Source organism: Gobio gobio (assembly GCF_949357685.1).
Source record: "Gobio gobio genome assembly, chromosome: 14".
Classification (NCBI taxonomy): domain Eukaryota; kingdom Metazoa; phylum Chordata; class Actinopteri; order Cypriniformes; family Gobionidae; genus Gobio; species Gobio gobio.
In genome coordinates this window covers 2,762,861-2,780,308 of record NC_137107.1, presented here as the reverse complement: position 1 = coordinate 2,780,308, position 17,448 = coordinate 2,762,861, and the positions used below count along the sequence as shown (strand labels likewise).

Sequence of the window (17,448 nt, the reverse complement as noted above, 5' to 3'; positions counted from 1 at the left end):
TCTCAACACACTCAGATATATCTAATACGATAAACAGAGCTGCGTTACCTCATAAACTCATGACTGGAAAAGAGGAAGTAGCGCCGGCAACCGTGTCATAATAAAAGTCCCGCCAGCGACTATGCCATAATAACAGTCCCGCTCTTCAATCGCTCCTGCGGCCTTGCTCAGCTCCACAACACTCGGCCCTGCTCTGCTTCACTACAGTAATGTTAATAATCGCATCCATGAACATGATTTCTGCCCGAGTCCTATCCTGACTGTTTCCCACCGGCTGTGAGGTGAAGACCACATGTCCCAAGATTCTGCGCTCAAACGTGGCGTCGTCAAACTACGCCTTTGTTTTGAACAGGCGACCTCTAGTGGACGGAAAAGTTACATAGTGTAGCTTTAATATGTAATGTTGACATTTTTTTATTTTGACATGAAAGCTTACATGTTAAGGGAGCAAACTGGCCCAAAATCACTGCATTAAAAACAATGTTTTCACCTGCTTTGTCTCGCCTTAAAGCTACACTGTGTAACTTTTTTAGTTTATTCTTAGCTAAAAACACAAAAATATATGTGCTCATTAATGTGTATTTACTTCTTTCAAGTAATAAAGTATTCTGGTAAGTTTATAATATGCCATTGTAAACACATACGGGTGAGGGTTGGAATGCGGGTCGCCATGTTGCTCCTCCATCTTGAAAGTACATTAGCCAAAGAGGGACATTCCCGTAAACTCAAGCTTGGCCTTTGGCGTTTTAACACTCGATGGCTCCGTGTCCAATGTGGACGAGGTCGAACTGGAAGCCATGTTAATCTTGGACTAAATCAGCCACCGTAGGAGTTAAAACGAAATCGGAATCGAGAGGAACAGAAACTAATATTCACTGGATGGTCATATACAAGTTCACCACTAGATGGGGGAAAATATCACAGTGGAGCTTTAATAAATTGAACTTGAACATGAAAGTGACAGTGATTGTGTAGAAATATACAGCATTCTTATGAAAATACTTCACGTATTACCTGAGCATTCAGTGTGGAGATCACTTGACTAACTAAACAAATACTCCTCATGACCAGTCCGAATCTGATCACGTGTGGTTTTCTGACCCGTGTTGTTTCCATGTTGACAGGTGAGCATTGGCTGCCCGGAGAAGATGGAGCCCATTACAAAAGTATCCCACATCCCAGCCAGTCGATGGGCCTTGTCCTGTAGCCTGTGTCGTGAACACACTGGTACATGCATACAGGTGAGAAACCAGTCAAGAGCTCAGAGAGGATCATGGGATACTTCCTGAAGTCAAATTCATTTCTATAGTGCTTTTCGTTATACACATGATGTTAATGTTTGTTATATCTTCATGTCTTATGTTCTTATTTAATTACATTAGAGAAACCAATCAATCAAGAGGTTTGCTGTATAGTTTATAACGCCCTACATACTTACACCGATCAGGCATAACATTATGACAGGTGAGTAACACTGATCTCTGTTAGTGGGTGGGGTATATTAGGCAGCAAGTGAACATTCAGTCCTCAGAGTTGATGTTACACCGTGTCCTTACTACATGCGACGCGATAAGATTCCAGCGACAAGCAACTTGTCTGTTTTATCTTCTAAAGTGTAGGAAACTCAGAGGATGAAGACCAGGAGACTTCGGGATCAAACAGAAGTTATTCTTTTAATGAGAACTCTCTGTGCTGCAGGTCGTCTGAAAACAGTCTGATTTAACAGTACAAAATAATGCAATTTATCTACATTTCAGGGGAAGGGGTTATACAGCAGGGGAGGAGACATAGGAAAATAGGGACACACCCCAAATATTCCTGTCTCATCATCCGTAATTCAATCAGCAGAACAGTGCCATTCAAATGCAGAGATGCTAATCCAATCAGTCAGGCAGTATTGCTCTAAACTTGTCATGGTAAATAGTCAGGAAGTGCATAAAGACAAAAGACTTAATGTCTCAAACACTTACACGGCCTGACGTAATCTCCTTAGAATTTCCTCAAGTTTACTTCAAAATGTAAAACACAAATATAGATAATGTTTTCAGTTATATTCTATTACATTGGAACCTATATATAACAATGTATACATTTGTAATCTTACACTGTCCACACCAGACACACTATGCGACAAATCAATCAAAAACCACAGCCAGAGATTAACCCTGACGACACTCGCAAGGAAATGGATAAGTAGCCTACATAATCACAAATATCACACCATTTAAACATTACTAAAATACTGAGTTACTAAAACAATGTGTCGTAGAATATACTTGTTTGTTCACAGTTTGAACGTTCTTGTTTCCATTTGTTTAAATTCAAGATCTGAGGTGAATTATCCATTGTTTAGAACGACTACGTTACAAAGCTGGGAGCACTAAATGATATTCAAAGTCACATAATAATAATAATAAAAATAATAAACATTCATTTGTATAGCACTTTTCATACATAAAATGCAACTCAAAGTGCTTCACAAGCATAAAAACAAATAATAGGAATACAAATTCACACAACGTAAATATAAAAGATTAAACAACAAAAGCAACAGAAAATTCAAAATGTAAAAGAAAAAAGAAAAAAAAGAAATTGGCAATGTCACCTCAATATCAGTGATGAGACCTTCACACAATGTTTTAATTCTGATAAGCCACTTTAAAAAGATATGTCTTAACCCGCCTTTTAAAAATAGGAATGCTTGGAGCCTCTTTTACTTCATTATGTAGAGAATTCCAAATATTTGAAGTAAAAGAAGTACCACCAGATCGCTTATGATTCACTGAATAATGTGAAGATTAGCACTAGAGGATCTCAAACTACGATTTGGAACATATCTTATCAGACAGTCAGAAATATATAGAGGTGCCAGATTATGCAGTGTTTTATAAACCAATAAAATCAATCCTTTGATGAACTGGTAACCAGTGTAATTCCATTAAAACCTGTTTAATATGTTCTCTCCTTTTTAATTTCATTAATACTCTGGCTGCTGCATTTTGTATCAGTTGTAGCTTCGCTATAGAGCCCTTAGGTAAACCAGTGTATACAGCATTACAATAATCCAGATGAGAGAAGATAAAAGCATGAATGAGTTTTTTAGCATCATCCAGGGATAAAAAAGGACGAATCTTGGCACATGACACTCTTTTAACATTAAATAAAGCACATAAACACAACCTGAGATTATCATTGCCATGTGTTGTGTTGTTGTTTGCGACGTCGCAGAAATTGACACGTGATGATTCTATTTTAGAAACGGTTTGTTTTTGATTTTTTTCAAATAGTTTTTGTCCCTGGTTAGGACAAAAACTTAAATTAACATGGAAAATATATGAACTAATGCTGATGAATAATGACAATGTTTACTTTACGATGTTTATATAGTAATATGTTTTAGACGGTTGTAATAATGCATATTTGATCTCCTGAACTTGAATGAGCTCCTGCAACTGCAATAGAGGCGCAGACATTTCAAAATAAGAGTCCTGGTGTATTTCCAGCTGGTTTATAATTAAAAGTCACGCATTATATATTAGTTTTTGCTTACACAATAAACTGTATTTAATTTAATTCCCATTTAATTCATAGTCAGGAGGAAAGACCAGTATTTGACACATATTCAATAAAGTATCAGGTTATAATAGTTCACTAAAACCATTAAAAAAAAGCTTCATTACTTGAAATTAAATAAATATTAACTGAAATTAAAATAAATAAATAAACTTATTTGAAGCTTTAGCTTAACCTGATATGGCCTACTGACTAAAACAGAAATACAAAGTTATAAAAACTACATAGATGTTTTTAAAAAAGTGAATTGAGCTCTTTCGTGTATTTTTAATGTCAAAAACAAAATTATGTCAAAATGTCCGTTCAAGTCTCAGTCGGTTATGTGATGCTTAAATGCTTAATGTATTACAATTTAACTAAACTCATTAGATTTTAGGAGACTAAAACTAGACTAAAACTAAAAACAATTCAGGAGGCTAATATATGACTAAAACGAAATCAAAATTTGCTGTCAAAATTTACACTGGTCAGCAAAAGGGGGACCAACACAATATTAGGATATCATAATGTTATGCCTGATCGGTGTATATATATCCAACTTTATGTGAAAGGAAATAGTCAATCATCTTATTCGTCCAAATGTTGTTCCAGACCAGTTTTATTCTTCTATGGTACACAAAAGGCGAATTTGTGAAAAACGTATGTTTTTAAGCTTAAAAAGAAGACACACGAGCACCATAAAATGATCATGGACTATAGCAAGTTGTACTGTGATGATATTTTTATGGAGCTTTTCTGTCCTTTTTGGAACTTTTGGCTAGTACTGGGAACGAGAAGGGAAGACAATGACATGCATAGTAAGTTAGTGTTTAAGGACTCTTGGAACAAAAATATGTTCAGTAGGTCAAATATGGACTTCTTGTACAGCCTTAAAGGGTTAGTTCACCCAAAAATGAAAATTGTCATTAATTGCTCACCGTTCATCTTCAGACACAAATGAAGATATTTTAGTGTAAATCTGATGCTCTGAAAGGCCTCCATTGGCTCAACTTTACACTCTCAAGACCCTTAAAAGACACTAAAGACTAAAGTTACAGAGTCCATCTCACTACAGCGGCTCTACAATAACTTTATGAAGACAAGAATAGTTTCTGTGCGCAAAAAACCCTAAATAACGACTTATATAGTGATGACGATTTCAAAACACGGCCTCATGAAGCTTCGAAGCGTTATGAATCAGTGAGTCGATTCAGAGCGTTATGAATCAGTGAGTCGATTCAGCAGTTCAGAGCGTTATGAGTCAGTGAGTCGATTCAGCGGTTCAGAGCGTTATGAGTCAGTGAGTCGATTCATGATTCGGATCGCGTGTCAAACTGCCAAACCGCTGAATCGACTCACTGAGTCATAACGCTCTGAACCGCTGAATCGACTCACTGATTCATAACGCTCTGAATCGACTCACTGATTCATAACGCTTCGAAGCTTCATGAGGCCGTGTTTTGAAATCGTCATCACTATATAAGTCGTTATTTAGGGGTTTTTGCGTCTTCATAAAGTTATTGTAGAGCCGCTGTAGTGAGATGGACTTTGTAACTTTAGTCTTTAGTGTCTTTTAAGGGTCTTGAGAGTGTAAAGTTGAGCCAATGGAGGCCTTTCAGAGCATCAGATTTACACTAAAATATCTTCATTTGTGTCTGAAGATGAACGGAGGTCTGACGGGTGTCCAACCACATGAGGCTCAGTCATTAATGACACAATTTACAGTTTTGGGTGAACTAACCCTTTAAAAATAAGACACATGAGCACCATAAAATGATCATAGACTATAGCAAGTTGTACTGTGATGATAGTTTTATGGAGCTTTTCTGTCCTTTTTGAAGCTCAAAAGCTTCGTCCCTGTTTGTAAGGACATGAGGGTGAGTAAACGGTGACCGAATGTGAAGCGTTTTGGGATAATCATGCCGATCTGTTCCCACAGTGCTCCATGCCCTCCTGCGCTGTGGCCTTCCACGTCACCTGTGCGTTTGACCATGGGCTGGAGATGCGCACCACTCTGGCGGAGAACGACGAGGTGCGCTTCAAATCCTACTGTCTCGAGCACAGCGTCTCGCGCTCAAACAGCGCCGCTAATCTGGACCGGCCCGACCCGCGGACCGACCTGCCGGGGCTGCACACGGACCGCCTGAAGCAGGAGCAAGCGGAGCGCGAGAAGGCCAGCCATCGCAAGCAGAAGCTGCAAGAGCTTGAAGACGAGTTCTACAGATTAGTGGACCCTAAGGACGTTGCAGAAAGCCTTTCTCTGCCAGATGCTCACGTGGACTTCCTCTTCCAGTACTGGAAACTGAGACGAAAGGCCAACTTTAACCAGCCGCTGGTGGCCATCAAGAGGGATGAGGTGGATAACCTGGCCCAGCAGGAGCAGGACGTTCTGTATCGCCGGCTCAATCTCTTCACACACTTGCGGCAGGATCTGGAGAGGGTGAGTGTGTCAATAATGGTTTCCTGAACATTATTCAGGCATTATTTGGCCAGTCCTCCTATACCCCTTTTCCTCCAAGGCAGTGCTAGAGCTAGATCAGAGCCAGAGCTAGTCCCAGTTCATAGTTGGTTCGACTGAGGAGCTTCTAAGAACCGTTTGCTTTTCCACAAGCTGAGAGCCACAACAGAGCCATGTCTTACGTCACTGTATACGTCTCATCTTTCTCAGAAACGCTAGCGAGGCAGCGGCAGTGTTGCCAAGTCTGTGGTTTTGCCGCGGGCTGTTTTTTCATGTCTGCGGGTTGAAGCAACCCCAATTATGTGATATTTAGCCCCGGGAATGCGAATTTTAGTAGGCAACCATGCCAAAAAAAACACATATTTTACCCCCAAATGTGATTTTTACGGGGGAAGCCCCCCTGAAACGCGATTGGGCTTGTTTTGAGTAGCAATTTGTTGTGAAAACCTGGCAACCCTGGGCAGCGAAACACACACACACCAGGCTTGTTCGAGACGCATCGTCACTGCGCAGACCGATCCACATATGATATTAAAAAACGCATGAGTGAATCAAAAGCATAAGGAGTCATGTGCTCTCGCTGGACTGGTTATCATATGGCGATCGGTCTGCACAGCACCGCTGCGAACAAGCCTTCCATCAACAAAGCAAACGTTGCGTTACTATTGATTCACATGGCTTTACGATCCTACATCGGCATCAAAACACAACGTAAACACAGCGAATCCAACGCATTCATGCAGTTCGCCGTAATTTGTATAGACGGAGATTACAAACGAGCAGCAGCTGTTAGCTCCATTAGCTGCTATTTCAACAATGGCGGATCTCCAGTTTGTGTTGGTCTTGTTGACTCCGCCCCCAGCGCCTGACGTAATCGGTTCTTTTTCTTCATTGCCCAGCAATGTTTTGGTGCTACTTAAGAACCACTTTTCCTGGCTCGGAGCTGGGCTTTGGGTGTGGAAACACAAAGAACCGATTTGAAACTAGGCTCTGGCTCCGATCTAGCTCTGGCTCTGCTTTGGTGGAAAAGGGGTAAAAGAGCACACCCAGGTTCCTCACTGACGACGAGGACTTGACAGAGCAGCCATCAAGTGTTAGACAGTATTCTAGGTCACTACTTGTGGAGGTTTTTGGTCAAATAATTAGAAACTATTTTTTCTGAATTGAGTTGCAGGAAATTACTGGTCAACCAATGTTTTATATCAGCTATGCATTCCGTTAATCTTGTGAATTGGTAAGTTTCTTCAGGGCGTGAAGCAATATAGAGCTGAGTATCGTCAGCATAACAATGAAAACTAGCCCCATGCTTCCTAATGATATCTCCCAGTGGTAGCATGTACAGAGTGAAGAGTAGCGGTCCTAGCACTGAGCCTTGTGGTACTCCATACTGAACTTGTGCTCGCTGTGACATATCTTCATTTACTACTACAAACTGATAACGGTCACATAGGTATGATTTAAACCATGCCAATGCAATTCCACTAATGCCTACATAATTTGAGTCTATTCAGAAGAATGTTGTGGTCGATAGTATCGAATGCAGCGCTAAGATCGAGTAACACTAGTAGAGAGATACAGCCACGATCGGATGATAAGAGTAAATCATGTGTAACTCTGATGAGAGCAGTCTCAGTGCTATGATATGCTCTAAATCCTGACTGGAAATCCTCACAGAAACCATTTCTTTCTAAAAAGGAGCATAGTTGTGAAGACACTGCCTTTTCTAGGATCTTTGACAGAAAGGGTAGATTTGAGATTGGCCTGTAATTGACTAATTCTGTTACGTTTTTTTAATAAGTGGTTTAATAATAGCCTACTTAAAAGTTTTCGGTACATATCCTAATGACAAAAATGAATGGATGATATTAAGAAGAGGATCTATGACCTCTGGTAGCATCTCTTTTAATAGTCTCGTCGGTATAGGGTCGAGCATACATGTTGTCGATTTTGATGATTTAACGAGTTTAGCCAATTCTTCTTCTCCTATAGCAGTGAATGAGTGTAATTTTTCCTCAGTGACACTACAATGCTCTGTCTGATGTGATACTGTAGTAGACGCTGCATGCCATGGTTATAATTTTCTCCCTAATATTATCAATCTTGCAAGGAAAGAAGTTCATAGAGTCATTACTGCTGTACTGTCTACAATCATCAGAAGTTGAAGCTTTATTTATTGTTAATTTAGCCACTGTATCGAATAAATACCTAGGGTTGTGTTTGTTTTCTTCTAAGAGAGTCGAGAAATAAGCAGATCTAGCGGTTTTCCTGGCTCGGAGCTGGGCTTTGGGTGTGGAAACACAAAGAACCGATTTGAAACTAGGCTCTGGCTCCGATCTAGCTCTAGCTCTGCCTTGGTGGAAAAGGGGTAATAGAGACGGGCGCCTAAAAATCTTATTTCTGAAGTATTATTACTAGGGCTGTCAAAAGATTAATCGCGATTAATCGCATCCAAAATAAAAGTTTGTGTTTACATAATATATGTGTGTGTACTCTGTTAATTATTATTTATATATAAATACACACACAAGCATGTATATATTTAAGAAATATTTGCATGTATATACATTTATATAATCTATAATATATATAAATGTTTTATATATAAAAAATTTTTTTTCTTAAATATATACATGCTTGTGTGTGTATTTATATATAAATAATAATTAACAGAGTACACACACATATATTATGTAAACACAAACTTTTATTTTGGATGCGATTTAATCGCGATTAATCTTTTTATTTAATTATTACTAGGGATGCACCGATGTATCGATGATTTTTGATCAATGTACAACCATCGGCTATATCATGAGAGGCTGATATAACACACTGATGGTTTATTAATGAACTGTGTGAAGACCCTGAGCTGTGTAATGTCTGCTGCATAATCCAAGATTATATGTAATATTCCTGTGTCTGTGTTTTAATGTTTATCAAACAACAAAAGACCAACAAACAAAAACAATAAATCACTCACTACTCTCGACTAAAGTTTCATAAGGATTGATTTCCTTACAACGCAGACAGAATCCAGTCATAAAAACAATATTTACTGCATAATGCGGAATGGCACGGAATATTTTGATGAATAAATAAAACGTTGGTCAGTCACTTAAATCAATCGTGATGCATACTAGTGTCTCTGAAAATGAAGCCCCAAAAATATGAATCCTGCATGTTTTTCTGTCTCTGTAAATGAATAGAGATGCTTCATTTAGCCTAACGTTAACGTTACCTCTTTCTCTCTCTCACACACACACACACACACACACACACACACACACACACACACACACACACAGAAACTCGCTGTGTTTTTCAGCCTCTGCCACCTCAATATGAGACACGAATGCATCTCCAGTCACTTCATGAGCATTTTACCGTTTTATTCGACAAAATCTATTGTCATATCAAAAACACACACACAGGAACTCGAAGGTCTTCACGGCAACCCGTCAAAATAAAAGCTCAGTTTAATAAAGTAATTGTGACAGGATTAATGTTGTACAGAAGAGCCATGTCTCAATGTAATAATAATTTATGCATTTAACTTATACAGTGAAGAATATGCAGTGTTATTTAACATTAAACCTGCTTAAAAAGCACTGTTTATTTAATATTTTCTGCTGTGTGTGTGTATATATATATATATATATATATATATATATAAACTAGCTGGTAGGTTATAAGTTAATAATGTTTTTGTTTATTTTTTACTTTAAAAACACTATTTTAAATGACAATTTCTAATAAGAGGGCAAGTGACAAATATCGGTATCGGCCAATAATTGTTTGTTAAAATCGGTATCGGCCCCAAAAAATCATATCGTGCATCCCTAATTATTACTTTTCTTTAGCATACATCACATTTTTTAGGGCCTAAAAATACTTGCAAACACATCAGAAGTGGTGGAAATGTACGTCTGCTATGGGTTTCAGGATTCAGTGTGGCAAAATACTTCTCTATCTTTGCAGAAAAATGTCCATCTTCATTTATAGACATGCAATCATTATTGTAATGTTTCCATTCGACCAAGTCCATTGAACCAATCTTGGAGGATCTTCTTCCAGTTATAGTAACACAAACTTTGGAAAAATATATCCAGTATATTCTCTACAATTGAGTTGATAGAAAAACACGAGATTTATTTCTAGTCTCAACATTATTTGTTCTTCAGATATTCCTCTTTAAAAGAAAAAAGTATGAGCTGAATGCAAAGTGACCCGCATTTGGTTTTTGTCCACTGAAAATGTGTACATTTTACTCATGGAGCCGCATTGAGGTCTCCATATCTCTGGGATTTAACCATCAAGGGCCTTTAAAATGGAGATGTCAAAAGAAATGTTTCTTGTTAACCAAAATCAAGAAGGATATTGAGATATCTTTATTACTTCTGGAGTTACAAGCACACAAACTTGGGGAAAATGACACGAAAAGTGCTTATTTCCCATTTTTGAACGGTGATCGTTGGATTATAATGCGACACAGATTGATAAAGTCAACAGATCTCACTAATAGATCTACCAATCTCTGTGTAGAAGTAAAATAATGATGATGCCATCTTTCTAAAGTCATTTTTACAGCCCTGTAATTTGGCTCCAAATCTCAGGCGAACATTTTTTCTACAAAACAGCGGATTACTCAGTTAATACACATTCATGACATTTAATATTTTGGCTTTCATCACTATTTATGTTTGTCTTTCTTCGGAAAAGTTATTAAAATAAAAAAATATTCCACTAGCTTCCATACCGTATGGATCGTCATCATGAAAACCTCCTAATGTTTAACAAGAAAGTGGCCATTGATCTGAAAATGATGTGCATCTGTAGGTGGAGCAGATGTTGTGCATGTGATCTGAGATTTATAAAGTGTGATGCATGACCAATAATACATCGTTTGTAGAAACATTTAGGACATTATGTTCACATTTGGGGTCATTGTAGGCAAGAAATTGCATATGAGGGCCCTGGAATATAGATTGTAAAAGGCGATGAGATTTTACATCATGTGTTACAAAAACATGCTAATGATTTCAGCGACTTGTGTTTTGTTTCAGGTCAGAAACTTGTGCTACATGGTCACACGCAGAGAGAGGATCAAACACTCTTTATGCAACATTCAGGAGAAGATCTTTTCCTTGCAGATTCAGCTCTTAGAGAAAGACCTGGTTGGAGGTATGGAAACTCTTCACAACAATCTTTTATGTTTTCCTCTTGACATTTTGATCTGCCGGTTTTAATTGATAGTGAGAAGAATATGAGAGCTCATTCACAGCTAAAATAGGGTTCAAAATAGACCCTTCAAAAATGTTTTATTTTTTTCCCTTTTAAACAAATGCTCAGTGATTTTAGAAGGTGCTCAAACTAGGGCTGGGCTATAAACAATATCATATTTATGCTGATAACGATTATAAGCTCTGGGCTTTTTTACTCTTAATGGATAAACCTACCAGTCTATCACACATCGGATATAAACGCAACAACATCCAGTCAGTCTCCAAAGAGCCGGCGAGGGAAATGAACTTGAGTTCCCTCCAAAGCTAAGGAAATTGTTGAAAAAAAAAAAAGGTAAGAACGCATCACACAGAACACGTTTTTGCGGAAACGCAAAGTGGAGCAAGCTCTTGAGACGTGTATTTTAAAAAGCTGAACTTTCAGAATGCCGTGTCATGCATGCGACGTTACAAAAGACGCAAAACACATCCGTCTAACATGGAAAAGCACAAGTACACACAATACAAAAACACGTTCTGTGTGTTCGTCTGCAAAAATATGTTGACACATGGATTTTCCATCACTTGAAAAGGTACTATCCCAGCGACAACACCAAGAGTACGAGAAAGCAGTCCCATGTTAATTTGCGTAGTTTTGCCAGGGTTGTCGCAGGGCATTAAAAAGTCTTAAAAGTCTAAATTTAGAATCCCATGATTTTAAAGCCATTAAAAAGTCTTAAATATTTGTGTATTTTTCTCTAAATTAGAGAAAATGTCAAATGTCCTGGAAAAACTTTGCAGTTGCGAGTTTATATCTTGCAATTCTTACTACTTTTCTCTGAATTGTGAGATATAAACTCACATTTACGAGTTAAAAAGTCCAATTCTGAGGAAAAAAATTCAGAATAGCAAGATAAAAAGTCGCAATTGCCTTTTTAATTTTTTATTCTGTGGCGTAAACAAACTTCCTTAGTCATAATATCTGATTAAGAGCTCATGTTAAAAATAGGGCTGTCAAAAGATTAATCGCGATTAATCGCATCCAAAATAAAAGTTTGTGTTTACATAATATATGTGTGTGTACTCTGTTAATTATCATTTATATATAAATACACACACAAGCATGTTTATATTTAAGAAAAAAATATTATTTTTATATATAAAACATTTATATTTATATATATTATAGATTATATAAATGTATATACATGCAAATATTTCTTAAATATATACATGAATGTGTGTGTATTTATATATAAATAATAATTAACAGAGTACACACACATATATTATGTAAACACAAACTTTTATTTTGGATGCGATTAATCTTGATTAATCTTTTGACAGCCCTAATTAAAAGCTGATTTTATAGCTAAGTCATGGCAATAAACTACGACTTTTAAAGACTTCGAGAGCAATATATTACTTTAGGCCATGATCCTTTAAAATGTCCTGGAAAATGATCGCTGAAAAAGAGTGGGAACCCTGATGCGGTCTTAAATCTGATCGAAAAATATATGATTTTTGGCTGTGTAGCACCAAGTCTCTGGTAGTAGCCAGCTTGCAACTTGACTATTACATGTTTGTTTGTTTTTGTCACAATCACCAGTGAGAGTGTCTGTGTAGTCCACTCCACCTCAGACTATTGCCATATCATCATAGACTACATTACCCATAATCCTTTGCCTGGACTCATTAGCACTCACTGTTTACACCTGTGTCTCAACCCCTCAAGTGGGCTTTGAGGAGGCGTCTCTTAGAGACTTTTTTCAGAAAGGCTTCCTCTGTGACAGGGCTTGACACTACCGGACTTGGGACCACCGGAACTGAGATCATCCTGGAGGTTGTTGCCATCCCAGACGTGCCACCCAGGTGCCTTGCTTAGCCCGCGCCGCCCAGGCGTCTTGTTTAGCCTGTGATAAGAGTCCATTCAAGGCCATCACTGAATATAGTGGTTCACTCAGTCCCCCTCGAAAAAAGTCGCCTCCTCAAAGCCCACTTGAGGGGTTAAGACACAGGTGTAAACAGTTAGTGCTAATGAGTCCAGGCAAAGGATTATGGGTAATGTAGTCTATGATGATATGGCAATAGTCTGAGGTGGAGTGCCCTCTGGTGAACTCTCACTGGTGATTTTTTTGCACTTCACAAGAAATGAGTCTGAGAGACGAGAATGGGCAAAAGTGCAAATTTAACTCTTCGATAGCTTATAAATGACCAGTTTCGGAGATAGGGCTGGGACGGTATGGATTTTTTCTTACCGCGGTTGAAAAGCAAGAAATTCCTGCGGTTCAGCGGTAAACCGCTTTAAACGGCTCCCGCTCGACTTTCGCGCACGGCCGCACACGCACACACCAGCGCAGGCAATTGAACATAATAAGGAACATGTTTATTTTACATTTATTTTTTCACAATTAGAACAGAAATGGAATGATATCTGAAAAAAAAGTGCTGGCAAAACGAAATCTAGACTAGGCTATGGTTTACATCCCAGCCTTCATATTGTTTGCTGAGATCAGATCAGATCACGACTGAGAGATTTGAAGATGGAACAGCATAAACAAAGACAAACAAACACATTTTTATTTATCGGTATTGATCAGTAATATATATGTATTTGTTTATTTATTTCCCATATTTTTACTTTCAGATTACAGTCGTCGTCTTCAAACAATCACTTAAACTATAGACTTTCGCGCACACCCGCCCATATAATATAATATAGCCTATTATTTATATTTATAGTATTTATATTTTTATATTACATATTTTTAAATATTCAGGCTATTAATTTACATTTACATCTCGAGTGCGCTTTTGTCTCAGTGGTTAATGAAGACTATAACAAAGGCGCATGGCTATTTCATTTAACAAAGTGTAGTCACTCGCTGCTCACACTACCTTGATTGTATATTATGCTACTTTTATTATTTATATTTATTTTTTATAACATTTACATAGGCTATTTATATTATTTTACATATATCGTGTGGTGTGCGCTTTTGTCTCAGTGGTTCAAGGCTATTTAACAAAGCTTTTTAGGCTAATTTAACAAGGCTATTTAGGCTAATGATTGTATTTTACATATAGGCTATTTATATATATATATATATATAGGCTATTTATGTTATTTATATATATATTTATGTTATTTATATTACATAAATTATATATATATATATATATATATATATATATATATATATATATATATATATATATATATATATATATATATATATATATATATATATATATATATATATATATATATATTATATAATTTTATATTTGTTATTTATATTACATAAATAATTGTTACATATTATATTAGGCCTATTTTTACATATTTATATTAATTTATATATAGGCTATATTTCTATCTTGTGTGCGCTTTTGTCTCAGTGGTGCTATTTAACGAAGGCTATTTAATTTAACAAAGTGTCGCTGCTCACACTACCGTGATTGTATATTACTTATTATTTATATTACATATTTTTACATAGTCATATTAATTTATATATCTCGTGTGCGCTTTTGTCTCAGTGGTTCAAATATTTAACGAAGGCTATTTAATTTAGCAAAGTGTCGCACACTACTGTGCTTGTAAGCCTGCCAGACGGATATCTTTTTCGATAGCCTTTTAATGAAATTGGAATTTCAGAATCGCATAGCCAACTTATACTTAATTGCCTACAATAGATTATTTATTGATTATATTGAATGAAATTTCGCAGGCCCAGCTTATTTGTAGTCAATCTTTCCCAAACAGAGTTGGAAGAGAGTTAAAGCTTACCACTAAGGAGTGCTGAGGCAGGTCCAGCTCAGTTTGTTCTTTCTGAAGCCGTGTTTGTTTTCGCCAGCTATGGGAGAAATCGGTCAGCGTTCGGCACAAACCCATGGCCCGGGCGGTGCGTTCTTTTTCTGCTTTCATGACTTCTATCTCCCGACCCGCTATTGTCGGCTGCGCAACCATGTGAGAGAATTGTGTTAAGCACGTGCAATTAAAAACTGAGGTCCTGCTTATGCGCCTGTATTTTATGCTTTAGTAAAATTAAATTCAGATTATAGGCTACAAGACATTACACAGGTACAAATGGAATGTTATAATGGAACATTGCGCTCCCCAACTCGCGAAAGGTTGGATTTGCTCCATCTTTTGATTAGGTTTTGTTTAGAAAACCTTGAATCCATATAAGACACACATGTCATTAGACACAATCCATGTCATAAGAATCAATGAATCCATGGAATTAGACACAACGTGCACACATGTGCAGGCCAATTTTTTTTATTAATTTTTTTTGCGGTGATGGCGGTGACGATCTCAGACCCGCGGTAGGCGTCACGTGACCGCGGTATTGCGGTAATGCGGTAACCGTCCCAGCCCTATTCGGAGATGGTTGGAAACAAAGTGCAATTTATGCAAGACGTTTAATGTGGCGGATTATTTAGATCTGCATTTTCAGAGTACTTGCCCATCAACCTTTTAAAATCTACAACGTTGCGTGTGTGCTACGTCAAAGAGGCATCCGCACTCTGGTGTAAACAACCCAAATCAGATGAGAAGCGAGGGAAGGAGATGAATGAAAACACAATCGCTCTCTGACAGTAGATGGCGCTTATGTAACCCTGTAAACGAAGCAGCTGCGCTACTTTCTGTTTCTGAACAGTATTTCAATGTTTCAAACAGCCATTTGACGTCACATCCAGTTATGCGTAGATTTGAACTTTTACTAAGCACTGTTACATGTTTTAAGAAGTTACAAGTTGTCAGGTTTACTATTTTTATAGTTTACTGAATTTAGTATTGTTTAAATAGGCACCGGCGCGATCCCTTGCATTTTTTCCCGAGACCAGCGAAAAGAACTTAAACTTTTTTTTAAGAAACTGGGTCTAAAGGGCTGTTTTTATTTGTGTACACACAATAGCAACAAAACTTTATGCTTTTGTAAAATAAAGAAAACAAAACGCTGCGCTTTCTGCCGTCTCCGATCCATGAGCTTCTTTCGGAAATTCATTACAAATATGAACCGAAACTCCGCAAACACTACGCTCGAAATGTCTACTTTTTCAATGAAGTCAAATCAAAAACAAATATTCTCGGTTTATGTAATCCGCATGAAACCAAGAGATACAATCTTTACCGTCTGAGCTCATTATATCTGTAATGTGGTTACGCGCAGCACTAGCTATTCATATGGTAATCGCCCATGTGCACCTGTAAACGCCTCCATCACCTCGATAAACAAAGCATCAAGTTTCATCAGATCCCTCGGCTTTTCATCGCGTTTGGAAGAAGACGTGCTGTGAGGAATAAGCCTTGAATTTACCTCAGAAGAAGAAGAATGCAATGCGCGGCTTGACCCAGCGGAGGATATCTTTTCTGACGAGTAAGTGATGATTTTTACATAAACTTGTACTACTTTTACTATATCGCCACGCCAGATTGAAAGGTGAAATCGAGTGAAAATTTGAAATATAGGCCACCTTTCATTGCATCCAATGTCCTTTTTTTGCTCTATAATATAAAACATAATACGATATAAAAGTAAGTGCTAATATGATGAATGTTACATTCTAAGTCAAAATAAGATGTTTATAAAGGGATGATAATTTAGTTTCTAAAATATAAAATGACTTTTGTTCTGTATGTATGATGATAAATGAACAGCATGTGTGCCTCTGACTACAAAAGTGGGTAATATTAATAGTGATTACTGATGTAATAATGATATATCGGCATGCTCACACGCTTTTTTCTTTTTCTTTTTTTAATACAGGCCCCAGATAGACAGAACTGATGAGTCCTGAGGACTCGAACTTTCACACAAGTCTCTTCAAACTGTTTTTTTCTATGACAGCGCTGTACCGACATCAGCAAGTTTTTCAACTAAATTAACATTTTACATGAACATGGTGAATCACTTACTACTGATGGTGGGGCAGTTTTCTCTTCAGTGCATGGCAAAAGCAGCCGCAGACAATTTGGAAATACCAGGTATGGTTTACTTGCATCTACTGTCAAACAGGAACTGTTTCCAGGAATGGCACAAAGGTTCAAGTGTCTATGTTTAGATCAGTGTGCTGTATTATGTTGTGTTTCAAATAAACTACAAACAAAGAAAACCCCCATTCTTTTAATCTCCTCATCTTCTTTCTTTGGTTCCTCAGCCACATTGATAGGTCTTTGTCTTCCCAGGTGTGAATCAACATGTGCTA

At 37.4% G+C, this 17,448-nt stretch overlaps 1 protein-coding gene across 2 annotated transcripts in view; it reads left to right on the top strand.

Annotated features, from left to right (window-relative positions):
- The window catches only part of jade2 (jade family PHD finger 2), an 87,184-nt gene that overhangs the window by 56,919 nt on the left and 12,817 nt on the right, over nucleotides 1-17,448 (top strand). For both annotated transcript variants that reach the window (XM_079834206.1, XM_079834205.1), the window contains exons 8-10: nucleotides 1,125-1,241; nucleotides 5,492-5,992; nucleotides 11,074-11,191. In XM_079834206.1, coding sequence (XP_079690332.1) covers nucleotides 1,125-1,241; nucleotides 5,492-5,992; nucleotides 11,074-11,191 — 736 coding nt within the window. The remainder of the gene's footprint in view (nucleotides 1-1,124; nucleotides 1,242-5,491; nucleotides 5,993-11,073; nucleotides 11,192-17,448) is intronic.